The 27,424-nt window shown below is 42.2% G+C and overlaps 2 protein-coding genes and 1 long non-coding RNA gene across 3 annotated transcripts in view; all 3 read right to left on the bottom strand.

Moving 5' to 3' along the window:
• Nucleotides 1-27,424, bottom strand: part of LOC131709038 (zinc finger protein 184-like) — a 110,700-nt gene that overhangs the window by 36,440 nt on the left and 46,836 nt on the right. The window lies entirely within an intron of this gene.
• Nucleotides 2,102-25,750, bottom strand: LOC131709002 (zinc finger protein 271-like). The gene is made up of 4 exons (XM_059010599.1): nt 25,472-25,750; nt 20,026-20,509; nt 17,747-18,942; nt 2,102-3,844 (listed from the first exon to the last, which is right to left on the bottom strand). The coding sequence occupies exons 2-4, from the start codon at nt 20,477-20,479 to the stop codon at nt 2,903-2,905; spliced, it is 2,592 nt and encodes an 863-aa protein (XP_058866582.1). The 5' UTR covers nt 20,480-20,509; nt 25,472-25,750; the 3' UTR covers nt 2,102-2,902.
• Nucleotides 11,148-13,234, bottom strand: LOC117434243 (uncharacterized). Its single transcript, XR_009311347.1, has 4 exons — nt 12,256-13,234; nt 11,890-12,158; nt 11,701-11,801; nt 11,148-11,459 (listed from the first exon to the last, which is right to left on the bottom strand). It is a non-coding gene; the product is annotated as an uncharacterized LOC117434243 (long non-coding RNA).

Raw genomic sequence — 27,424 nt, 5'->3', positions numbered from 1 at the left:
ATAATAAACAGAACTCAGAAAAGTCAGAAAGTAAATGTCTTGGTCTCTAAGCACAAAACACAATTGAAACTCTCACTGCCTTAACTTGACTAGCAGACAATTGAAATATGACACCGCCGGTCTCCTCACAAACCAGCAGCTCTCGAGCAAGCTGTGATGTACACACACACACACACACACACACAGCCTCAACTTAAATGATGCATATAATCTTAGAATATATCACATTAAGCTTATTAATGGCAAAATTACTTTTAAAGAAATCCTAAAACATCAAGTTTCACTAAAAGTTATTTCACACGCAAAGTGTGCAAACTAAATAATTAACCGTCCAACTCTATGTGAATGTGTTACAATGAATTAATTTAGTTCCATGAAAGGAAAATGCATGTTGTATGCAGACAGGCTAAAATAATTGAATCTATTCAGTCTTGAACAAAGAAAACTATGCGGTGATCTGATTCAAGCATTCAAAATCCTAAAAGGTATAGACAATGTCGACCCAGGGGACTTCTTTGACCTGAAAAAAGAAACAAGGACCAGGGGTCACAAATAGATATTAGATAAAGGGGCATTCAGTCTGCTCTGTCCTCTTTGCTGAATTTTTTAGCTACGCAAGTACCAGGGCAGTTTCTTTTGGATACTGTGGTTGTAGGTTGAGGAGGCAGTGTGGTCCAGTGGTTAAAGAAAAGGGTTTGTAACCAGGAGGTCCCCGGTTCAAATCCCACCTCAGCCACTGACTCATTGTGTGACTCTAAGCAAGTCACAACCTCCTTGTGCTCCGTCTTTCGGGTGAGACGTAGTTGTAAGCGACTCTGCAGCTGATGCATAGTTCACACACCCTAGTCTCTGTAAGTCGCCTTGGATAAAGGCGTCTGCTAAATAAACAAATAATAATAAGAGGTGTACAGCAGACCCAGACTGGTTTGTCTGATAAGTCTCTAAGTTTTACGGCAGTCCTCCGGCCGGGCCTCAGTCTCGTTGGTTGGGGTCGTTGACTCGCTTGCAGCTTGCTTCCTCCTCTTGGGTCAGTTTTCAGGCAGAGTCCCGTCTTGATTCTGTTTTTAAGCGTTTTAGTGTGTGCTAGTTGTGTTGTTGGCTTGCTAGATTGCTATTGGCTGCTGATCAGCGACGGTGCTACACTGATCGATGGTTTAATGCTGACCTGCCATATTACAGGAATTACGCACCAGCAGCAGTGAGCACTGAACGCTGTTCACCGTACCTGACCGTGTGTCACTGACGCTGGCATGCGTATCGGGTGGGCGTGCAGACCCAGTCCCAACAAAGCCTTATTTTTAAGGTAATATAGAAGTTCAGAACACACAGGAGATAGTATAGTAAGATCTTACTGATCCCACAGCCTTGATGAATCAATCGTGGAGTCATAACACAGACATCACACGGTTTGATGCATTGCGTACCATTCTGATGAAGAATTGTGTTTTATAAAATACTACTTCCCCCTGCAATGATGGTTTAGTACACTTCTTATCCTGTCCTAAACTGAAGCATCCCTGCACGCTCACCCCACCCATGAGCGAAGTGATGTCTCTTTTATACTGCTGCTAGAGAGCGTTTGATAACTGGTTTAAAAAGTTCTCCTGACAGGACATTTTATTTTATTTTTTTTGGAGTTCATTTTACTGTTTATATTACATTTACAAATAATTTTCTCAAAAGGAAGTTTTGAAAACTATTTTTCCTAAACAAAGGTTGGAACTACAATACCCATCAACAACCGGGAGGGTTCAGTGGGATCTGTTGTTCACGTGACCAGGCAGCAGCTCCCTCAGTGAATGAAAGGCTGAGACTGCCTTACACATTAACACTGTACACGGAGTCACTGTTTATAACGGGGCGACCGTGGCTCCCGGTAACCCTTTACTGCATAGAGCACACAGCAATAGTCTTCTGTTATCTCTTATTACACTGAACACTGCATCCAGATTTTAATAATGGTGCAATGAGCCTCCAGCATGAGTCAGTGCAGCTCCACTGCAACACATTCTAACTACTAATTACTTTCCCTGTGTTATGTGGCTCACTAGTGTGAGTTTCTGGAATGGGTTAATGCAGAACGATACACTCAATGCAAGAGTTTAATACTAATACTTTATTAAACTTGGAGAACAGCAAGCAATGCAGGAAGGTATTGAAATGCACATTGCTTACACATCCTGGTGATACAGAGCAGTGCAGTATTCTGTTCTTTCTTTAGCATGGTTTAGTATCCTGTTGTATATCAATCAAATCATCCAATCAGCACACACAAGGTTTAATTGAACAGTCAGGTCTCATTACAACTCAGGTTACACAATTTGGCTTTCTGTACCTAAGATCCGTACACATGCTTGCTACACTGCTATTACTCAGGGAAGTTCACAAGAGCAGCACAAATACAAGCATGGACAATGCACATTGCAAAGCTACACATCACGCAATATTCAGCAATTCATGTTATAATACAGCCATGGGACACTATCATTTTTCATTAGTTTTAGAATCATGATGAATGTACAAGACAAACCCTCCAGGCGGTTGTCCAGTAAGGACGGTGCAGTCTTGTCTCTGGGATGCTACATACCGGGGTCGGGATACTCGTTCCCATCCATGTATTTATTTTCAAGTCTATGCAGTTTAAATGCTAAACCCTGAAGCTCATTCCCCACACTGAGTTATCAATTTCTCCTGACTCGTCCATCAGATGAGGTGCAGAATAGTTTCCTTTCTGCATATTCCCGCTCCCAGGCACTGACTGCATTGACAGCCTGAGTTAAACTGACAGCAGAGAAGCCTCTTGTGACGTGTCCGCGTCTCCGCACACTTTCTGACACAAAACAGTAATTGCAAGGTTAACATTTTTTCCCTCATGAGTGTAAAGTCCCATTGAACATGGTCTTTAAGGTTTCTCTCCTCTGTGGATTCGCTGGTGTGCTTTCATGGATACTGAATGCTTGAAACTCTTCCCACAGTCGGAACAGCAATACGGTTTCTCTCCTGTGTGAATTCGCTGGTGGACAACAAGGCTGTTTGACCGACTGAAACTCTTCCCACAGTCAGAGCAGTGATAGGGTTTCTCTCCTGTGTGAATTCGCTGGTGTTTTTTCAGGGTTCCTGACAGACTGAAACTCTTCCCACAGTCAGAGCAGCGATAAGGTTTCACTCCTGTGTGAATTCGCTGGTGTGAAACAAGGCTGCCTGTCTTACTGAAACTCTTTCCACAGTCAGAACACTGATACGGTTTCTCTCCTGTGTGAATTCGTTGGTGTGAAACAAGGCTGTCTGACCGAGTGAAACTTTTCCCACAGTCGGAGCAGCAATATAGTTTCTCTCCTGTGTGAATTCGCTGGTGGACAACAAGGCTGTTTGACTGACTGAAACTCTTCCCACAGTCAGAACAGTGATATGGTTTCTCTCCTGTGTGACTTAGCTGGTGTTTTTTCAGGGTTCCTGAAACACTGAAACTCTTCCCACAGTCAGAGCAGCGATAAGGTTTGATTCCTGTGTGAATTCGCTGGTGTGAAGCAAGGCTGCTTGTCCTCCTGAAACTCTTCCCACAGTCACTGCAGCAAAATGGTTTCTCTCCTTTGTGAATTCGCTGGTGTGAAGCAAGGCTGTCTGACCGACTGAAACTCATCCCACAGTCAGAGCAGAAATACGGTTTCTCTCCTCTGTGAATTCGCTGATGTAAAACAAAGTGTCCAGACTGAATGAAACTCTTCCCACAGTCAGAGCAGTGATACGGTTTCTCTCCTGTGTGAATTCGCTGGTGTGTCTTCAAGTTTCCTGACAGACTGAAACTCTTCCCACAATCAGAACAGTGATATGGTTTCTCTCCTGTGTGAATGCTCCGTTTTTGTTTTAAATGCCCTAACTGGGTGAACCCTTTCCCACAGTCAGGATATTCTCCACCGCCCGCCCTCGCTTTAGCTGCTGGACTCGAACCTGGAAAATAGGAACAGGAAAGAAAGTAAGAGGGACTGCTTGTAGGCTTAGGGCGTGTGGCTGGGTGGAGGAGTGGATTAAAGCATGTGAATTTCAGGTGTGGGGGCTTGCACTGGGGTACACCAGTTTAAAAACACAAAGTTAAACTTAAAGCCTTCACTTTGTGTAAAAACCGTCACTAAAGACGCTGGTGATGGTGATGCTGGTGAAACCGAGCCCTGGGATCAAAATCTGCCTTCAAAGTTCTCCTGTAATGTTTCAGGTTTATATTCTCCAACCCACGCTACAATTATATATTTTTTAATAAATTCAGAGTAAGTAGCATGGTTTTGAAAAATATAGCGTTACACGTCCCCATGTGACAGTGTGTCTTTCATTTTAATATTGATGTTGTTTAAAATGTAACGGTCACATTGACTGCCGGTGGTGGTTTTAGGTACGAGTATAACAGCGGCGGTTCTAGTGTTAACAGACTTTAAAGTTATAAGCGTAGACAGTTGTCAGGATGTGAACAACGAAAAGGAATGACAGGTACGCTATTTAAACACGTGGGGACGTGTATTGCTATATTACAGGTACGTTATTTAAACAGTTGTAGCAGCACGTGGGGACGGGTATCGCTATATTACAGGTACGTTATTTAAACAGTTGTAGCAGCACGTGGGGACGTGTCACTCTATATTACAGGTACGTTATTTAAACAGTTGTAGCAGCACGTGGGGACGTGTCACTCTATATTACAGGTACGTTATTTAAACAGTTGTAGCAGCACGTGGGGACGGGTATCGCTATATTACAGGTACGTTATTTAAACAGTTGTAGCAGCACGTGAGGACGTGTATCGCTATATTACAGGTACGTTATTTAAACAGTTGTAGCAGCACGTGGGGACGTGTCACTCTATATTACAGGTACGTTATTTAAACAGTTGTAGCAGCACGTGGGGACGGGTATCTCTATATTACAGGTACATTATTTAAACAGTTGTAGCAGCACGTGGGGACGGGTATCGCTATATTACAGGTACGTTATTTAAACAGTTGTAGCAGCACGTGGGGACGTGTCACTCTATATTACAGGTACGTTATTTAAACAGTTGTAGCAGCACGTGGAGACGGGTATCGCTATATTACAGGTACGTTATTTAAACAGTTGTAGCAGCACGTGGGGACGGGTATCTCTATATTACAGGTACGTTATTTAAACAGTTGTAGCAGCACGTGGGGACGGGTATCGCTATATTACAGGTACGTTATTTAAACAGTTGTAGCAGCACGTGGGGACGGGTATCTCTATATTACAGGTACGTTATTTAAACAGTTGTAGCAGCACGTGGGGACGGGTATCACTATATTACAGGTACGTTATTTAAACAGTTGTAGCAGCACGTGGGGACGGGTATCGCTATATTAGAGGTACATTATTTAAACAGTTGTAGCAGCACGTGGGGACGGGTATCGCTATATTACAGGTACGTTATTTAAACAGTTGTAGCAGCACGTGGGGACGTGTCACTCTATATTACAGGTACGTTATTTAAACAGTTGTAGCAGCACGTGGGGACGTGTCACTCTATATTACAGGTACGTTATTTAAACAGTTGTAGCAGCACGTGGGGACGGGTATCGCTATATTACAGGTACGTTATTTAAACAGTTGTAGCAGCACGTGGGGGCGTGTCACTCTATATTACAGGTACGTTATTTAAACAGTTGTAGCAGCACGTGGGGACGGGTATCGCTATATTACAGGTACGTTATTTAAACAGTTGTAGCAGCACGTGGGGACGGGTATCACTATATTACAGGTACGTTATTTAAACAGTTGTAGCAGCACGTGGGGACGGGTATCACTATATTACAGGTACGTTATTTAAACAGTTGTAGCAGCACGTGGGGACGGGTATCGCTATATTACAGGTACGTTATTTAAACAGTTGTAGCAGCACGTGGGGACGTGTCACTCTATATTACAGGTACGTTATTTAAACAGTTGTAGCAGCACGTGGGGACGTGTCACTCTATATTACAGGTACGTTATTTAAACAGTTGTAGCAGCACGTGGGGACGGGTATCGCTATATTACAGGTACGTTATTTAAACAGTTGTAGCAGCACGTGGGGGCGTGTCACTCTATATTACAGGTACGTTATTTAAACAGTTGTAGCAGCACGTGGGGACGGGTATCTCTATATTACAGGTACGTTATTTAAACAGTTGTAGCAGCACGTGGGGACGGGTATCTCTATATTACAGGTACGTTATTTAAACAGTTGTAGCAGCACGTGGGGACGGGTATCGCTATATTACAGGTACGTTATTTAAACAGTTGTAGCAGCACGTGGGGACGGGTATCACTATATTACAGGTACGTTATTTAAACAGTTGTAGCAGCACGTGGGGACGGGTATCACTATATTACAGGTACGTTATTTAAACAGTTGTAGCAGCACGTGGGGACGGGTATCGCTATATTACAGGTACGTTATTTAAACAGTTGTAGCAGCACGTGGGGACGTGTCACTCTATATTACAGGTACGTTATTTAAACAGTTGTAGCAGCACGTGGGGACGGGTATCGCTATATTACAGGTACGTTATTTAAACAGTTGTAGCAGCACGTGGGGACGTGTATCTCTATATTACAGGTACGTTATTTAAACAGTTGTAGCAGCACGTGGGGACGGGTATCGCTATATTACAGGTACGTTATTTAAACAGTTGTAGCAGCACGTGGGGACGTGTCACTCTATATTACAGGTACGTTATTTAAACAGTTGTAGCAGCACGTGGGGACGTGTCACTCTATATTACAGGTACGTTATTTAAACAGTTGTAGCAGCACGTGGGGACGTGTCACTCTATATTACAGGTACGTTATTTAAACAGTTGTAGCAGCACGTGGGGACGTGTCACTCTATATTACAGGTACGTTATTTAAACAGTTGTAGCAGCACGTGGGGACGTGTCACTCTATATTACAGGTACGTTATTTAAACAGTTGTAGCAGCACGTGGGGACGTGTATTGCTATATTACAGGTACGTTATTTAAACAGTTGTAGCAGCACGTGGGGACGTGTATTGCTATATTACAGGTACGTTATTTAAACAGTTGTTGAGATCCTGTGTGAGCTCCCCTGTGAGAGCTGCCTTGTGTGAGAGCTCCCCTGTGTGTGAGCTCCCCTGTGTGTGAGCTCCCCTGTGTGTGAGCTCCCCTGTGTGTGAGCTCCCCTGTGTGAGAGCTGCCCTGTGTGAGAGCTCCCTTGTGTGAGAGCTGCCCTGTGTGAGAGCTCCCCTGTGTGAGAGCTGCCCTGTGTGAGAGCTCCCCTGTGTGAGAGCTACCCTGTGTGAGCTACCCTGTGGTTGGGAGTTCCACGCTGCCTCAGCAGAGTGGAACTTCATGGTAAATATTGTGATAATGAGAAAGTTAATATCGTGACATCCCTAGACTGATTCTGATGAAACCAAGCCCTGTGATCAAAATCTGACTTCAAAGTTCTCCTGGTCTATTCCCTCAAGCACATGCTGCAATTATATCTTTTTCAATAGCATTACATTATACATTTACAATAATAGCCATATATTTTTTACACTGAACATTTACATGTTATAGTCTTCATGACCCCCCCCCCCCCCACCCGAGCAATGGCAACATTATATCTGTATCTGAAGCTCATCAGTAGTGCTCCCTCCCTCCCTCCCTCTCTCTCAACCACACTGTGGATTTCACGCAATCTAGAATGACAATGTCACAGCTACTGGGAGTCACTCACCTGCTAGACTGCATTCTGAATGGGAGCGCCCGTCTTCCTTTCCACCTCCTTGCGTGCTGTTGGGAGAGCCTTCCTCTCCAGCGCCTTGCTCTCTCACGCAGATTCTCTCCAGCACCACGCTACACTCCCACAGGCGTACAGGCTCCAGCTCAGGGATGTTTGGTTTGAAGTCCTCCGATTCTTCCTTCACTGCTTCCATGTGCTCAAACTCTGCTTCAGGGGGCTCCTGTTTAATACAGACAGTTTCCAGCACCTCTTCTTGTTTAACAGGAAGGGATTCTTCCATCTGGGGGATCTCCAATTCATTGTGCTCAGCTTTAATCTCAGAGACCTCTGGTTGACTGCTGTCACATTGCATCTCACAGAGCTCCTGTTTAATGGGGAGGGAAGCCAGCCCAGAGAACTCCACTCTAATGGGGACAGGTTCAAGTTCAGGGAACTCCTCTTTAATCTGTACAGATTCCATCTTCACACTGTCCATGGCAGCACGCGGGATTCTGTTTAGTAGCTGCTGAAAAAGAAATGCATGTATTTATTTAAATACAGGGTTAATGAAGGCCATTCAAGGGCTGACAAAAATAGCAGGGGTGGCTTTAATATTGAAGGAACAGAATTTCTAATCAGTGGTTAAAGTGGGGCAGTATAAGCCAGTATATATACTGGTAAGAAAAAAAAAGACAGTATTGCAGTATTACCAGCAAACGAAAAACAATCAAGGGGGAAAAAAATAACATAAATGTTTTACTGCCACAAAACACCGTGCCCGGACCTCAGCAGTTGTGAACAAAACAAACTTTGACTTCAGTGTCTCTGCATGGAGCCGGTATGTTTCACCTCAGGTCATGCCCATGTTCTCCAGAAGCATTTCCCTTGTGCGTCACTTTGCCCACACATTTTATGAAGGGCTTGTGTGTTGGAAATCAGACCAGTCAAATCCTAATACGTTTGATATTGAATTTCATCTATTTTTGTGTGCTAGTTTAAGGATGGGAATGTGTTATGAATATTTCGTGTTCATTCATTTGGTTAGCCTGCTGTTTGGAGTGTGTAAAGCAGTCTTTCTTTACTGTACGTCTTCACTGTTGAAAGTGACGTGCCTTCCCATTGGACACACACACCAATGACGTCATATTATAATGATCACACTGTTTGCACCCGTGCTTTCTACCTGCTAATCGGCTGTTGAAGTTCTGATCACAGGTCGTGTGTTACTGTAACTCCGGCTTGTGATCTTCATACACACAGTGTGTGCCAATTTATTTTTTAAACAAAAAAAAAAAGAGGTCTTGCGCACATTTAAATGTTATTTCTTTAATCTTTTTCACTCAATAGTGGCTGCTACACCCGACGCTCAGCGCCCTATACTGAAAGATAAGACGCAGTAATGTTTTGAACTATGTTTCACAATTTATGTGTTTTCCTCACTTTATTGTTATTTAAATGACACAATTAAAGCTTACCGAGCAAAACTTTGACAACATTTGTGGTAATAGAAAATAGAAAATCCTCGAATTATAATTCCTGTTTGTATGTAATGCGTGGGTAGGGATGTGTGATTTATGACAGCTGAGCAGTTTTACTGACTCGCCCGTAAATGTTGCGTCAAACTGTTACATTGATTAATTTTGTGCCTAAATACATTGTTCCAGCTACCAATTCACCAGAGAAGTACAACACGCGGGTGGTAAATACAGTAAAATACTGTAATATATTAAACATGAAAAACACCGTTACCTGATTGCTTATTCGTGTCCCCGGTGTATTTTAGTTGAATTGTTACATTTTAAATTGTCTTGTTGATGACGTCATGGCTGTTCATTTAGCAAACAAAGAGCCTGACACACGCGCGCGCGTCAAAAACAAATAAACTTAAATTTAAACAAAATGTAACTTACTTTTATCGTCCACGCCTTGCAAAAACATTTAAATAAAAACCCGTATAATGTCGTTTTTTAACCTTACGATGGATTATTGCTGTCGTTCTTTTCTCTTTTTTTAATGAAGCTCTTGTCGTTACACTCCTCTGTCAGAAGCGAGCAGCAGTTGCTGGCAACATTATGCAACTTCCGGAAAGTCAGTCGGAGAGGGTCGAAAGCGTATTTCAAAATAAAAGTCTCAAATAATCTGCTAAAAAAATGCCTTACTGTATTTATCTTTATTTTTCTCGATATTGCTTATTGTATTTCTATTTGTTTATGTTGCTTATTTTATTTATATTTGTTTATATTTCTATTCTATTGTATATTTTGTATGTAAAAATCTGTATATTTCAGCCATTCCTGGTCTATGCGTCGACGCTGCCAGGATTGTGTTCATGCTCAGGGAGGTCATACCCGATACTAACTTTGTAATGTTTTCATTTTGACAGTGTGTCACGTTTCATACTGAAATCTTATCATGATTCTTTGATCTGTTTTTTTTGTTCACATTTTCTGTGATTTTGCTTGAAATCTCTCTCTTTAAAATATTGGATTAAATCCATTAGACCCGAGTGTTGCAATTATTTTGTGCATCACTAATATATATATATATATATATATATATATATATATATATATATATATATATACAGTGCCTTGCAAAAGTATTCAGACCCCTGACCAATTCTCTCATATTACTGAATTACAAATGGTACATTGACATTTCGTTCTGTTTGATATTTTATTTTAACACTGAAACTCAAAATCAATTATTGTAAGGTGACATTGGGAAATATTTTTAAGAACAATAAAACAAACTGAAATATCTTGCTTGCATAAGTATTCAACCCCCACATATAAATGTTTGGTAAAGCCACCTTTCGCTGCAATAACAGCTTTAAGTCTTTTGGGGTAAGTATGTACCAGCTTTGCACACAGTGTCGGAGTGATTTTAGCCCATTCTTCTTGGCAGATTTGCTCCAGGTTGTTCAGGTTGGTTGGACGACGCTTGTGGACCGCAATTTTCAAATAGTGCCACAGATTCTCAATGGTATTGAGATCAGGACCTTGACTGGGCCACTGTAGGACATTCACCTTTTTGTTCTTGAGCCACTCCAATGTTGCTTTGGCCTTGTGCTTGGGATATATTACTGATAAGCATTTTTATTGATGGCATTTACCATGAAAAACATAACAAGAAAAACAAATAGCACAACAAATGTAAAAGCTCTAGAATTAAAGGATGATCAAATATATCTCCTGTTATTGTTAAGTATTGGATTTTTTTTCTGATGAAACGAATGTGTGCAGTTTAACTTTTGTATCACAAAAACACAAGTTAACATGAATGTTTTTATTATAAAAAAATATTACATAGTAATCCAATCAATTAATTTATTTTAGCATTAATTATAATTAACGACATTTCAACCGACATAAATCTTTGTTAATACAATATCTTAGTACAAAGAATTTAAAAAATGGATGTTATACTTACAAAGTGGAACCGTCTGCAATTACTATTCGACATCTTCTCACTCTGTCCTCTTGTCACCTCAGCCCACGAGTAAGGATCTCGTCTCTCTGGTGGTGCAGCTGGCGTCCCTCTCACCACCAGCCGTGGGGTCACTCTGCGGAATGCATGTCTGGGTGCAGCAGGGTGGTCTTGATCCCCTGTGGAACGTTCAGCTGAAAGTAAGCTGCACTCCAGATCAGTTGGGCAAAGATGGGCATTCCATGGTCATCACTTAGATGCACCCCGTCACGGCACCACAGGTCAGAGCTCCTTGCAGGGAAGTGATCTACAGCGGAGAGGTACCTGTAGGAAGAGTTAAACAGGTTTTAATGGACAGTACTAATATCATGCTAATATCAGAGCTGTCACAAAAAAGCATGATCTAGTGATTGAACCGATAAACCACCAAGAGAAAGTGGGTAGCTGGGTATAATCCAAACAAAACCATGAAGAAAAAAAAAATATTATTATCAATAATAACCATAATTGCTAATTGGTGTGGGTTATTTAAAACGTCAAAAATATTCACATTGCTCCTCCATACCTTACATTCATGCTGGCTGCAACTCGATGGTACTCTTCTAGCAACATGTCTTGATACGGGAACTCCACTGTCAGCCGGTTTGGAAAATCAATTACCACTACCTTTTAAAAACAGAATAACAACATTGTATGTATGTATTTATTTATTTTAAAAAAATGGATTAATAAAATAAAGTGTTTAATTTATGACCTTATTCCAGTGCCCTGGGCTGAAGGGATAAGGCTGGCAAACTCCTTTCCTGCTTGTTGGATGTTTTTTTTCGAGAGGTTGTTCCCTGGTGCAATAAGACACACCAGGTCCGGCTCTTCAGGTAGGGTTTCATTCAGCACCTCTTTACGGAGTGCAGCTGCACAAGCGCCTGGAGTGCTGCTGTATCCAAAGAGCAGGTCACCCTCGAGCATCTGAACGTAACCATCTACCAGCCTCCTCACATGCGAGTCGCCAAAAACCAAAACAAACTAAAAAAAAGAACACAAAATGGCCAGATCATTTTATTTTAAAACAATTTCTAAATAAAAAAAATGAATTGATAGATTATGCTCGTTCTTTCCAAACCTTTGAGTTCTTTCCTGCATTCTCAGGGAAAGCTGTCTTGTGGTAGTGGCTGCTGATCTCGGCCACATGCTGGTCTTGTGCCGTTTACCATACGGCTGATGAATATCCACAGCTAAAGTACAGAAAAAGTTAGTTCTTTATTAGTAGCATTAATTATACAATGCAAAAATGGGTGGATAAAAAGAAAATAAATAATAAAATAAATTTGATGTACAAATTTGTGTAGACTACTGCAACTCCCTCCTGGCTGGCCTCCCTGCGTCCGCCACCCGTCTGCTCCAGCTCATCCAGAACTCCGCTGCCCTCCTGGTGTTCTCTCTCCCTCACTTCTCCCATGCTACTCCACTACTCCGCTCGCTCCACTGGCTCCCGATCACCGCTCGCATCCAGTTCAAGTACTAGCCTACAGATGCCTTGACCAGACTGCACCCAGCTACCTCCAGACCCTCATCTCTCCCTACACCCCCACTCGACCTCTCCGCTCCGCCTGCACTAGAAGACTGGCTCTACCTCCTCTACGCTACCCTGCCTCCAGAGCCCGCTCCTTCTCCACCCTCGCTCCGCAGTGGTGGAATGACCTTCCTACAGATATCAGGACCGCCCAGTCCCTGACCACATTCCAGCACCTCCTTAAGACTCACCTCTTCAGACAGCACCTGTAGAACACCTCTGTTTTTCACCTGGGACACTATCACCCTTCCTTAAATGCGCTTTATTTGCTCTTATCTGCCCCCTATTTTACTGCATTTAATCCTGAACTTCAGAGTACTGTAATCTGTCACAAGTGTTTAATCTGTAGTATTTTGTAGTTAATCATATCCCGATGTAACTATCACTGTTATCTGCTGTATTATTGAATTGTATTTTGTCACACTTGTACTTGCTTGAACCAAAGTCATTGTATTTATCTTGCTCTTATTGTATTACTTGTACTGTAACACTTGAAATGTATTTGCTTACGATTGTAAGTCACCCTGGATAAGGGAGTCTGCTAAGAAATAAATAATAATAATAATAATAATAATAATAATAATTGTATGTTTTTTTTATTGCATATACATATAATCACACACAATTAATACAATTTAAAGTAGATATTTAATGTAGATTACAATATAACAATGAAAATAACATTATATATATATATATACACACACATATATATATATATATATATATATATATATATATATATATATATATAAAAGGTCATTTTAAAATATGTAATTACCTACGTATTTTTATTGTAGACCTTCCACATAGATTGAAATATTGCTCTTTTTGTGCTCTTCCAATTGGTAAGTGTGCTCTTCTGTTTGCTGTTTCTTTCTCCTCCAACCGTTAACTGAGAGTGACAGGAGTTAGAGACAACCGTTAACTGAGAGTGACAGGAGTTAGAGACAACCGTTAACTGAGATTGACAGGAGTTAGAGACAACCGTTAAGTGAGAGTGACAGGAGTTAGAGACAACCGTTAACTGAGAGTGACAGGAGTTAGAGACAACCGTTAACTGAGATTGACAGGAGTTAGAGACAACCGTTAACTGAGAGTGACAGGAGTTAGAGACAACCGTTAACTGAGATTGACAGGAGTTAGAGACAACCGTTAACTGAGATTGACAGGAGTTAGAGACAACCGCTGTAAGAGAGCAACAAGAGACTTTTATCTGGGGAAAAAAACGTCGCTTCCGGAGTGAGATGCGGAAGTAAGTTTTACCGGAAGTTGCTGTTGTTGCTTATTGTTGCTAGCTTCACATCGCTGAGCACCAGCCGTGCAAGAGGGGCTTTGAGAGTCAAGTGCAGGATTAGTGAAGGGGATACCGCCACCTGGTGTGGGGTGTGAAATACATGCGAAAACAGCTTGGATAAATTACAACGTATTATTGTAAACGACATATATGAGCATATATCACGCGTTTGATTTTAATTCTCGAATGTAACTAGTAAAACCGATGTACATGACTTAACTTGCTTGAACAGACCTATAATAAAATAATAATAACGATCCGGGCACCTGCAGCAATGCAGGATTCGTTGTCTGTCCAGTTCGTTTATCTTGTCTGTCTTATTTTGTCCTGCTGCTGTCCAGGATATTGGTTTTCAAATAAACCTGTATTAAGAATTAACAGCGTTTCCCCCCCCCGAGTCCTGCTTCACAGACATGACAATGTTACTATATATATGTATGTGTTTATTTATTTTCTGAGGTTGCTGTAATTGTTGAAGGTGGTGGTGCACGAAGGGAAACTCAATTGCTTCTATCTCTTCTGCAATGGCAAAATCAGTGAAGTTGGTCGTCATGTTTGCTCAGTCGACTGTTCTGGGAAACCTCCTAAATCTGTGCTAGCTCCGTCAGAGGCAGACTCCCGCATGTTTATATGACTGCATGTCTCCGTTTTAATACGTCACTGAAGCCTGTATTATCTGACTCTGTCACATGACAAGGTTGCGTTCCGCAGTGAAGCAGCTGTGCGCGAATGGAATCCGTCTCCTTGCTTTACATCTCTATAGACTGGAGGGGGCGCTCTTTCTTTCTCTTTGAGGGAGCAGGCCTCTTCTTTCCTAAAAACTGCAGATAAGCTAAATGCGTAATTTTTTAAAAATGCATTTTTTATTACACAGGCTATGTATTTACCCCAATATAATTATTTCACACATGTCCAATTTTAATCTGCTTGCTTGTCGTAATGGAATGTAACATGGACTCTGAGTTTGTTGCATGAGAATGGTGAGCTCTCTATTGTTTTGTCATAATTTGCCCTTGTTCTTTTTTTAATATATAATACTGTAGTAATATGTTGTACTAATTAATCACCGAGTATAGGAATGCGCCACTAGCAAAAAAGCACAGCCCTGTGCATAGTCTGTGTTACTGTCAACGCACCGCTGCTTCAGGTGGTATGGGCAATGTACGACTCAAGTAGATTTATTAGATAAATGACACCTTGCCGACCGAATCTATAGCACTCAAATACAAAAACATCTGAACGATGCAAAGGATCTTGCCCGTTGATCTTTGGGATGTCTAAGGAAGGGCGCTGTCATTTTAGGGGTGTGTCAAGTGCTTTCTTTGGGTAGAAGTACAAGTTTTTATACACAGATCCGGCTAACTTTAAGTTATCCTGCGCTGGAGCAGGTTTAAGATTAAGGATGTGTTGCTATGGTAACTCAGTCGGCTAGACTTTAAGCTTGCTTCGAGGAACGGAACAAGACAGACTTCTGTCAAGTTATCCTGAGAGTGATCCGGCTAACTCAGTTACCCAGCTATGAGGAACAGGGCCCTGAACATTTGAAAATACATTTTTTCATGTTTTATTTATTTATACCTGTACCAAAAAAAAAAAAATGTAATAAACATTTCTGCATTTAGAAATTTAGACGTTTAATTTGACTCCAATTCTATACATTTGTAGAGGAGGATAAACTGGTTTCCATCTTCTTCCCCTGGAGTTTACTGCAGGGTTAAAAGCACTGCATCCGAGCTCTAAGCTTGCTGAAGTGTTGCAATACCCAGGAGTTGTGTGCTAGCTGTTACTAGAGAGGAAGGTTAAGGTGAACCAGTATCTTGGAAAACAGGAATTCCATACAGCATTAAACAACCAGCACTGAGAACGACTCAGAGAGGAAAAGTGCTAGAACTTGATTTGATACAACAAGCTTTAAATATACATTTTGCTCATTTGAATACAATTTAGACAAAGGTGTTTTTCGCATTGCTTACTATTGTGTTGTATAATTAATCAATCGGTAATCAGCACACACCAGGTTTAATTGTACAGCCAAGTCCCATTAGAACTCAGCTTGGTTAGCGAGTGCAGCCGTTTCTCCTCCATCGCTTTCTCTCTGGGGCGATGACTTAATGTACTGCAGCTGAGCCCCCTTTCTAAATGGCCGACTTCCACCTAACCCTGGGAATGAATTGTCAGGCCATGCAGTCCAGGGCACTCTGTTACCTTTACACTGCGTCCTCACAAGGCAGGAGGGAGATGTATCACCAAGAATCATTTTGTCTGTGACACCGTGTCACTGCCCAATTTCTGATACAATTAGAGTGCAAGAGAGTTTTGACCATTTAAAATGCATGCTCTTAAGAGTGATACACAAAACAGTAATTACACAGAGACTCATAATGCAATGTGAACATATTTATTTTTTTTTCGCCTGGGGGAGGGAGGGTTAGCTTGGCCAGGGTGTCCTCGGCTCACCGCGTAGTCTGGCCGGGCGCCTGCGGGCTTGCCTGTAAGCTGCCCAGAGCTGCGTTGTCCTCCGACGCTGAAGATCTTGGGTTGCTGCATGGTGAGTCTGCAGTGTGTAAAAAAGCGGTCGGCTGACGGCACACGCTTCGGAGGACAGCGTGCGTTCGTCTTCACCTATCCCGAGTCGGCACAGGGTTGGTAGCGGTGGGCTGAGCCTAATAACAATAATTGAATATTACTAGATTGGGATGGAAACAATAAAAAAAAAAAAATTGGCGCCCACTAAATTAAAAAAATATATATATCAAGCTTCAGTATCGACACAGTAGCATTTCCTCAGGACCGAAAAAAATAAACGAAAAAAGGTTTTGTGTCGAAGCATCTTTTGCACCAATATTTATTTATCTATAAGTTCCTTGCAAAATCTATAGACCCCCCCCCCCCCCACCAGACACGTTTATTTCCATTACCATACTGCATTTTCTATTATTTTGTGCTCTGTAATTACTATGTATTTATTAGCAGACACCCTGATCAAGGGTAAACTAAGCTAAACTACATTTTCATTTGTAATCTGTCACATAGTGTAAAATACTGCAAAAGAGCAAGAAACAGCCAGGGATGAAACCGGTCTGCCTTTCTGTACCTAAGATCCGTACACAAGCTTGCAACACTGCTATTACTCAGGGCAGTTTACAAGAGCAGCACAAATACAAGCATGGACAATGCACATTGCAAAGCTACACGTCACGCAATCTTCAGCCATTCATGTCAATGCAGCCATGGGACACTATCATTTCTCATTAGTTTTAGGATTGTGATGAATTTACAAGACAAACCCTCCAGGCGGTTGTCCAGTAAGGACGGTGCAGTCTTGTCTCTGGGATGCTACATACCGGGGTCGGGATACTCGTTCCCATCAATGTATTTATTTTCAAGTCTATGCAGTTTAAATGCTAAACCCTGAAACTCATTCCCCACACTGAGTTATCAATTTCTCCTGACTCGTCCATCAGATGAGGTGCAGAATAGTTTCCTTTCTGCATATTCCCGCTCCCAGGCACTGACTGCATTGACAGCCTGAGTTAAACTGACAGCAGAGAAGCCTCTTGTGACGTGTCCGCATCTCCGCCCACATTCTGACAATCACAGTGCGAGAGTTGAAGAGCATTTTGACCATTTAAAATGCATGCTCACGTGATATACAAAACAGTAATTTTCACAAGGATTCATAATGCAAGGATAACGTTTTTTTCGCTCATGAGTGAAACGTCCCATTTAAGGTTTCTCTCCTATGTGAGTTCGCTGGTGTTTTTTGAGGTTGCCTAACAGAGTGAAACTCTTCCCACAGTCCGAGCAGGGATAAGGTTTCTCTCCTGTGTGAGTTCGCTGGTGTGAAACAAGGCTGTTTGACCGACGGAAACTCCTCCCACAGTCAGAGCAGCGATACGGTTTCTCTCCTGTGTGAGTTTGCTGGTGTGAAACAAGGTTGTTTGACTGACAGAAACTCTTTCCACAGTCAGAGCAGTGATATGGTTTCTCGCCTGTGTGAATTCGCTGGTGTTTTTTGAGGCTGTCTGACTGACTGAAACTCTTCTCGCAGTCAGAGCAGTGATAAGGTTTCTCTCCAGTGTGAATTCGCTGGTGTGAAACAAGACCATCTATTCGACTGAAACTCTTCCCGCAGTCCTTGCAGTGATACGGTTTCTCTCCTGTGTGAATTCGCTTGTGTAAAACAAGATGGTCTATTCGACTGAATCTCTTCCCACAGTTAGAGCAGCGATATGGTTTCTCTCCTGTGTGAATTCGCTGGTGTGAAACAAGACTGTATATTCGACGGAAACTCTTCCCGCAGTCAGAGCAGCGATAAGGTTTCTCTCCTGTGTGAGTTCGCTGGTGTTTTTTGAGGTTGTTTGACTGACTGAAACTCTTCCCGCAGTCAGAGCAGTGATACGGTTTCTCTCTTGTGTGAATTCGCTGGTGTGAAACAAGACCATCTATTCGACTGAAACTCTTCCCACAGTCCGAGCAGTGATAAGGTTTCTCTCCTGTGTGAGTTCGCTGGTGTTTTTTGAGGTTGTTTGACTGACTGAAACTCTTCCCGCAGTCAGAGCAGTGATACGGTTTCTCTCCTGTGTGAATTCGCTGGTGTGAAACAAGACCATCTATTCGACTGAAACTCTTCCCACAGTCCGAGCAGTGATAAGGTTTCTCTCCTGTGTGAGTTCGCTGGTGTTTTTTGAGGTTGTTTGACTGACTGAAACTCTTCCCACAGTCAGAGCAGCGATATGGTTTCTCTCCTGTGTGAATTCGCTGGTGTGAAACAAGACCATCTATTCGACTGAAACTCTTCCCGCAGTCCGAGCAGCGACACAGTTTCTTTCTTGTGTGAATGCTCTGTTTTTGTTTTAAATGCCCTAACTGGATGAACCCTTTCCCACAGTCAGGATATTCTCCACCGCCCGCCCTCGCTTTAGCTACTGGACTGGAACCTGGAAAATAGGAACAGGAAAGAAAGTAAGAGGGGCTGCTTGTAGGCTTCGGGCATGTGGCTGGGTGGTGGAGTGGATTAAAGCTGTGAGGCTTGCACTGTTTAATAAGGCAAAGATAAAAACTTAAGACCTTTACTGTGTCTAAAGGCAGTCAGTAAAGAAACCGAGCCCTGGGATCAAATTCTGCCTTCAAAAGTTCTCCTGTAACGTTTCAGGTGTAGTTCCTCCGACAGTGGGGCACAAACCTTTTATACACCGTCCCATTTTCTTAGCATACATTTTTTCCCAGATTTAACCACAAAAAGTCCAGATTCAGCTAAATACATGAATGTTAAAAGAACACATGAAGTTTTGAAATTTATAAATGTTAAAAATTACACATTTCAAAACTTAACATTTATGTATTTAGCTAAATCTGGACTTTTTGTGGTTAAATCTGGGAAAAATATACTAGTGTTTTTTTTGGCGCCCCGTACATGGAAGCCGCCATTCCATCTCTGTTCACTGCAGTGTCACTGACACGGTTTTATTCCTAGAGTGATCGTCAACGGCTCATTCGAAAGGTAAGAACTAATTAGCTGTCATTTATGTATATATTTAAAATGTTGTATCCTTTTAAAAAAAAAACAAAAAAAAAACAACATTTTACAGACCTGCCCCTTTAATCATAGTCGCGCCCCCCCTTACTGACTCTCCGTGCCCCCCATAGGGTGGAGCGTCGCACACGTTCCGCCCCACTGCTCCAACACACGCTACAATTATATCTTTTATCAAAAGCATTACATTATACATTCACAATAATATCCATTATTTTTACACTAAACATTTATAATGATATATACAGCACTGCAGTGCTTCTCCCCTTGATATAACACCCCCGCCCCCCAACCCAGAGCAATGACAACATTATATCTTTATCTGAAGTTCACCAGTAGTGAGTCCTATCTTGAACTGGTTGGAGTGGTCCAGGAAAAACAAATAGCTAGTAATGTAACCTACATGCTCCCTCCCTCCCTCTCAACCACACTGTGGATATCACGCAATCGAGAATGACAAATGTCACAGCTACTGGGAGTCACTCACCTGCTAGACTGCATTCTGAATGGGAGCGCCCGTCTTCCTTTCCACCTCCTTGCGTGCTGTTGGGAGAGCCTTCCTCTCCAGCGCCTTGCTCTCTCACACAGATTCTCTCCAGCACCACGCTACACTCCCGCAGGCGTACAGGCTCCAGCTTAGGGATGTTTGGTTTGAAGTCCTTGGATTCTTCCTTCAATACTCCTTCAGGCTCCTGTTTAATACGGACAGTTTCCAGCACCTCTTCTTGTTTCACAGGAAGGGGTTCTTCTGTCTGGGGGATCTCCAATTCATTGTGCTCAGCTTTAATGTCAGAGTCCTCTGGCTGACTGCTGTCAAATTGCATCTCACAGAGCTCCTGTTTAATGGGGAGGGAAGCCAGCCCAGAGAACTCCACTCTAATGGGGACAAGTTCAAGGAACTCCTCTTTAATCTGGACAGATTCCATCTTCACACTGTCCATGGCAGCACGCAGGATTCTGTTTAGTAGCTGCTGGGGAAAAAAAACAAACACATTTATTTAAACAGTGCTACTAAAGGCCATTCAAAGGGCTGACAAAATCTGACCTGAACAGCAGGGCTGGCTTTACTATTGAACGGACACACAATTTCTTGTAATAACTTCATAATAGCAGAGGATTGCCTTAAAAATAGTCAAAAAAATCTTTAAGGACTTGCAGTTGCCAATCACAAAATGTTTCTTTCTCAAATAAAGAAAAAATGCCTTTGCGCGTCTCCTTCTGTCACCCTCTCTCCTCACACACAGCGTCCGAGTGAGCTGTCGAAGCCCCGCCTCTCTCCTCACACACGGTGTGCGAGTGAGCTGTCGAAGCCCCGCCTCTCTCCTCACACACGGTGTGCGAGGGAGCTGTCGAAGCCCCGTCTCTCTCCTCACACACGGCGTCCGAGTGAGCTGTCGAAGCCCTGCCTCTCTCCTCACACACAGCGTCCGAGTGAGCTGTCGAAGCCCCGCCTCTCTCCTCACACACAGCGTCCGAGTGAGCTGTCGAAGCCCCGCCTCTCTCCTCACACACAGCGTCCGAGTGAGCTGTCGAAGCCCCGCCTCTCTCCTCACACACAGCGTCCGAGTGAGCTGTTGAAGCCCCGCCTCTCTCCTCACACACGGCGTGCGAGTGAGCTGTCGAAGCCCCGCCTCTCTCCTCACACACGGCGTGCGAGTGAGCTGTTGAAGCCCCGCCTCTCAGCTCGAGCTGCGCGGCTTCTCTGATCTAGGAGGCTCGCTTTGTCACTCGAGTTCACCTACAATACAAATATAACAGCTGCTTTTCAGACCGAACGCATTTTAAAAGATAAACTTTGCCAATAATACATTTATAAAGAATATGTGTGTGTGTGAAAGCAGCATACAGGAGAGGTGACGATGCCTTAACATTTTTTATAGAGATTCGTTTCGTTATTAAGGAAGTTTGCCTACAGTATCGAGTTATTTTTTAATTAGGTGAAGACCTTTTCACAATGCAGCTCTTACAATCAACCCATGTTACAGTTTTAGTTTAATGTCACCACAAGTTAAACTGTGTGGAGGGTGTTTCGATACCTCAGTGCAGTTTGGGATCGCTGTGAATTCATATTGTAACGTTGAGTGAGAAGCCAGTTGACCACAGGTTGGGTCCGTACACAACACAGCCCCCTGCAGCATGCAAGCTGCCTCTTTGTACACAAAACCCTGCGTAAACATGTCATCTTTAGACATAACAAGATATACAGTGTAGACATAACAAGACACATTACTGTTAGGTGACCAGACATCCCGGTTTGGATGGGACAGTCCCACTTTTGGAACACTGGTCCCAGTGTCCCCAGAATCTTTTTTGGGATGCTCATTTCGTCCAGTTTTCCCCCCCAGTGCATCGTCGTGTCAGTAATGGAATAGTTTATTCTCATGCAGGCTGCTGTGTTGCTACCATATATCCAACTTATTACAACACAATGACACTTGATGTGACTACAGGGAAGGTTGAACGACCAGAAGCATTAAAAAGCGGCTGTACAGCCCTGTGCAAATCTGGAGAATTACTGAAGAGTAAACATTCATATTTGCAACCAATCACAGAGAATTGCAGGCGGGTTAATCCACTCACTGTTGCTAAACGAACTGGCGCCATCGTCATCTGAATCTTCACTCTCGCTGCCTGAAGAGGTTAGACTAGGGCAGTCTAACATTAACGGCTCATACAGGTACCATTGTATTGTGTTGGAATTATTCTCTTCAGCTATGATATTTGTGTATCTGAGTGCAAACAAGTTTGCTTCGTGTGTAGCTATGAGCAAAAGAGGCAAAGGTCACGGCTCTAATGGGGGGGGGGGGGGGGATCAATCACTTTAAGTGTCTCCAAAATAGCTGTATTTCCAAATGTCCTTTTAAACATGTTTTAAGCTGACAGGTATCACTTAAAACAGAAAGGAACCTGTTAAAATCATGCTAGTTGTATGATGATGTCTGCCTTGTCTGCAGTTTTTCTGTAACAAATCAATAATGACAATAAGATAATTTATTCACAAGCATTTAAGTAAAAGATTCCACGGTGCATTTATTTTCAATGTGATATGATTTCAAACGATTACAAAGTGACAATAAAAACCACAACACGATTGCACAACATTCACAAGCACACTGGGGGCAACGACTCGATCACTCAGGACAGACAAAACACGGACCAGCGACACAAAACGACACAAAACACAACACGTAGTACAGATCGCTATAACACAGGGGTCGGGAACCTATGGCTCTTTTCAGGATTTTATATGGCTCTCCAATTTTCAAATGTTGACTGAAAATACACCCTCGAACATGATGATAATTATTTTTAAACTATTAGCATACTTGATTAATGTATAATTATGAATGTGTAAAATTAAATAAAATATGTTCAAAATATTTAGGTAAGAGACTCGCAGCTTAATATGACTGACAGCGGCGTTTGGCCTGCAGCTAGCCTACCTTTCAGAGAGCTGAATTTTAATTGGACGACGTGGTTAGGCCTGCGTCATGTCCAGATCAAGTTAAACAACTACCTAGCTAAATTAAAAATCATCATCAACGAGAGCAAGATGGCGAAAAGAAAAAAAAGACGAGGATTACCGTTCATTCCAGCCCGAATGGACGGATCAATTTGCATTTGTGGAGAAGTCGGGGTCCGCAGTGCGTCTCATTTGCAATGAACGTATTGCATCGCTCAAAAAGTCAAATGTTAAGAGACATTTTGAGACGCAGCGTTCGCCGCAAAATATCCCGATGGGGAATGCAGGAAAAAAGCTTGCGCTGAGCTTCAGCGGAGAATGGAAACCGGACAGCAGCAGCTGCTAGCATGGACTCACAAAGGCGGGAATCTGAATTCTGCGAGCTTTGCTAGCGCTCTGGAGATTGTGCGGAGTGGGAAACCATTTACAGATGGGGAGTACATTAAGGGTTGCATGCTCAGTGTGGCTAAAGAACTGTTTAACAACCTCCCAAACAAGGATAAAATTAAAGACATGCCTTTGTCAGCAAGAACTGTTCATGATCGTGCACTCGTGATGGCTCGCCAGATAGAGGAGATGCAGATCAACGACATCAGTTCAGGTAGTTACTTTTCTCTTTCCTTGGATGAGTCTACCGATGTGAGCAATGTAGCACAGCTAAGCATAGTCGGGTGGTATGTGGCGGGTGATACAGTGCGTGAAGAGAGTCTCGCTGTTTTGCTGATGAAAGATACAACAAGAGGCGAGGATGTGTTAATCTCTGATGGACTTTGCTGCAGAGAAAAAGCTACCACTGAATAAACTTATATCTGTGTGTACTGATGGAGCACCCAGTATGTTAGGGAAACATAAAGGATTCGTTGCCCTTCTGTGTGAGCAAGAGAAGCGGCCCATCTTAAACTTTCATTGCATTGTGCATCAAGAGGCACTGTGTGCTCAGTCGTGTGGAGAGGAACTTCGCGAAGTGATGTCATTGGTCGTTCGCATTGTGAACTTCATTGTGGCCCGAGCTTTGAATGATCGCCAGTTCAAGGCCTTGTTGGATGAAGTGGGGAGTAATTATCCAGGGCTGCTACTGCACAGCAATGTGCGTTGGTTATCCAGGGGAAAAGTGTTCGCCCGCTTTGCTGCCTGTTTAAATGAAGTGAGGGCATTTCTGGAAATGAAAGGAAATGTTCATCCCGAGCTCACTGACACTGAGTGGCTCGTGAAGTTTCACTACCTGGTGGATATTACATGTCATTTGAACCACCTCAATGTAAAAATGCAAGCCATTGGAAACACAATCCTGTCCCTGCAACAGGCAGTGTTTGCATTTGAAACAAAGCTGGAGCTGTTTATCAGGGACATTGAAAGTGGCCGTCTCCTGCACTTCGAAACATTGCGAGCGTACAGAGAGGATTGCTTAGCGAGGGACCCCGCTCATCATTTCGACCTCAGGCAGCTCGCAGCCTTCACGTCTGATTTACTGATGTCATTCAAATCACGTTTTGCGGACTTCCGCAGACATGCCGATTTGTTCAAAGTAATAACTCATCCACATGTGTGCACCGTGGACGCACAAAACCTGAGTGTCATCCCTGGCATCTCCATTGGAGATTTTGAGCTGGAAGCTGCTGAACTGAAGGTGTCCGATATGTGGGTGTCAATTTTACACTTTGAATTCCGAACTGGAAAGCCTCGCTCGTCAGAGGGCAGAACTGGCAAAGCAACATAACAGATATGAGAAAACTCCAACGCGAAGACAATCTCATCCTGAAAACCTGGAACGAACTTCCAGCACATTGCATCGTGTCAGTGTTGCTGTGCTGACAATGTTTGGCTCAACATACACATGCGAGCAGTCCTTCTCACATCTGAACAACATCAAAACCAACCCACGCTCAAGGTTAACGGGTGAAAGCCTGAATGCCTGCATGAAGCTGAATCTCACCAGTTACGACCCCAACTACAAAGCACTCAGCAAAACGATGCAAAACAGAAATCTCATTAATGTAAGTAGGGTGCAATGCACTTCTTGTTAATCACTTGTTTATGATGCCCGTTTCTCAATTTTTGTGGCGTCTTGCTAGAAACCAGCACTATGTCAGTGAACAAAATATAGTGCTTTTTATGTAGTATTGTGTGTAGTAGCCTACAGTTAGCTTGGGTGTCACTGAGTGAAAAAAAAACAAACAGCGTTATTGCCACCTACTGGTGTTGTATATAACTACCAGAACTACTACCAGTGCAAGTCGTATATTACTGCTGCTGTTATTACATAAAAATTCGCAAATATTTATAATACACGAGTGTAAACTTTGCTGTGGCTCTTTTGAAAAATGTATATCATTTTTTTGTTTGTTTGGCTCTTCTAGGTATCGGTCTTGTTGATGCCGCCATGTCGTGTTCATTTTACAAACAAACTCTGAGTCTGCCGCGCCCGAGCGTCACAAAAAAAACACTAAACAAAATACAAAACGGAACTTACTGTTTTAACATCATCTGCTGCATTTAGTATTTTTCTTTCTCTGCTTCTAGCGTTTGTTGTTGTTTATCTTTGAGTTCCAGTAGCGCAGGATTCTACACCCTGCGAGTCTGCGCATGCGCTGCACATTCCAAAAGGAGCTGCGCAGAAGCAGACCCGCCCTATAAACAATGGAAGAGCGCCAGCCGTGCAAGAGGGGCTTTGAGAGCCAAGTGCAGGATTAGTGAAGGGGATACCGCCACCTGGTGTGGGGGTGTGAAATACATGCGAAAACAGCTTGCAGAAATTACAACCTATTATTGTAAACGACATATATGTGCATATATCACGCGTTTGCATTTAATTCTCGAAAGTAACTAGTAAAACCGATGTACATAAGTTAAATTGGTTATAATAATAAAATAATAGAATAATAATAACTGGACACCTGCAGCAATGCAGGATTTGTTGTCTGTCCAGTTTGTTTATCTTGTCCTGTTTTGTCCTGCTGCTGTCCAGGATATTTGTTGTTGCGGCCCCTGTTTCTTTTATTTATGTGTGTTGTCCTTGCAGAGCAGCTCAGCAAGTGGGTAATGTTAATAAATATTTATGTATTTTGAAATTAATAAGTTTCATTTGACTCCAATTCTATACATTTGTAGAGGAGGATAAACTGGTTTCCATCTTCTTCCCCTGGAGTTTACTGCAGGGTTAAAAGCACTGCATCCGAGCTCTAAACATGCTGAAGTGTTGCAATACCCAGGAGCTGTGTGCTAGCTGGAACTAGAGGGGAAGATTAACCAGTATCTTACTAGCGGAAGCCATAATAGTAGTACAGTAGTATTTCATATTAGATTCTGAAATGTCACATTTTTTAATTTGTCAGATTTTTGTGAAGTGGTTAATTTGACTGGGCTCATTGCTGGAATAGATTACAACTAGGCTTGCTATTATTCGATTCTTATTTTTTTTTTTGCCAAATTGACGATTCATATCAACGTTTATTTTAGAAACAATTCAGAGGTTTTTTTATCTTTATTTTTGAATTCAGGCAGAGAATGAATGAAATTCTTTATGTTTTAAAAACAGACTTTTTATGCCATTGAAAAACATGCCATTATGTTTATGCCATTACATCAATGAAATGGGTTGTGTGGATTTATTTATGTTACAAATAATCATGATTATGAAGAAGGTTTTTGAAGTGCAGGGTTTTAATAGTTTATAGCCTTAAAAAACACAAACAGACCGTGATTTGACATAATTTAGAAAATATTGCAGGAAATAAGCATTAATACACAGGTTTATTTCTCATACTTTATTACAAAAACTCTGACAATTCACTTTTAATGCAGAAAGTCTGTATGATTTGAAATAATTGAATAGAATAAGCAATACAGAAATTAGAATTAAACATTTGGCAAGAACAAGATAATATATTGAGAAAATAGAGGGGATCGAACCCGGGTCGCCGGTATTGTAGCTTAGGTTTTTTTTTTTTATTGTAGCTTAAGGTTCTTTATTGAATCTTAAGGTTCTTTATTGAATCTTAAGGTTCTTTATTGTAGCTTAAGGTTCTTTATTGTAGCTTAAGGTTCTTTATTGTAGCTTAAGGTTCTTTATTGTAGCGTAAGGTTCTTTATTGTAGCTTAAGGTTCTTTATTGTAGCTTAAGGTTATTTTTTTGTAGCTGAGGTTTCTGTAAGCATCACTCGTAAGGAACTCATTCAAAGTGTCGAGTGCACACTGCAAAATCCTGACCTAAGATATTGAGCTGTTTGGTAATCTCTCAAACGAGCACTGCAGTGAGCAAAAACGACACTGTAGGTTTCCTTCAATGTGTCTCAATTTCATGGGTTAGTTTGTACTTTCACCCCAAAACAAACAGTAATTCTGTATATGCCTGTTAAGACTTAAAGATGTATGCATTTTTTTTTCTTTACGCAAGATGAACTGTGTTGTATTCAATGTGATAGAT

This window comes from Acipenser ruthenus, chromosome 41 (genome assembly GCF_902713425.1).
Source record: "Acipenser ruthenus chromosome 41, fAciRut3.2 maternal haplotype, whole genome shotgun sequence".
Classification (NCBI taxonomy): Eukaryota; Metazoa; Chordata; class Actinopteri; order Acipenseriformes; family Acipenseridae; genus Acipenser; species Acipenser ruthenus.
The sequence above is the reverse complement of the archived record's forward strand: the minus strand, read 5'-3'. Positions and strand labels throughout refer to the sequence as shown.

Bases quoted from the DNA above. Each gene is read 5' to 3' on its own strand.
- LOC131709002 (XM_059010599.1), bottom strand. From the start codon at position 20,479: ATGGACAGTGTGAAGATGGAATCTGTCCAGATTAAAGAGGAGTTCCTT. The intron at 18,943-20,025 runs GTGAGTGACTCC...CCTATTTTCCAG, and splicing joins TTCAGAATGCAGTCTAGCAG to GTTCCAGTCCAGTAGCTAAA. The intron at 3,845-17,746 runs ATAGGAGAGAAA...CGGAGCATTCAC, and splicing joins AAAAACACCAGCGAACTCAC to ACAGGAGAGAAACCATATCA.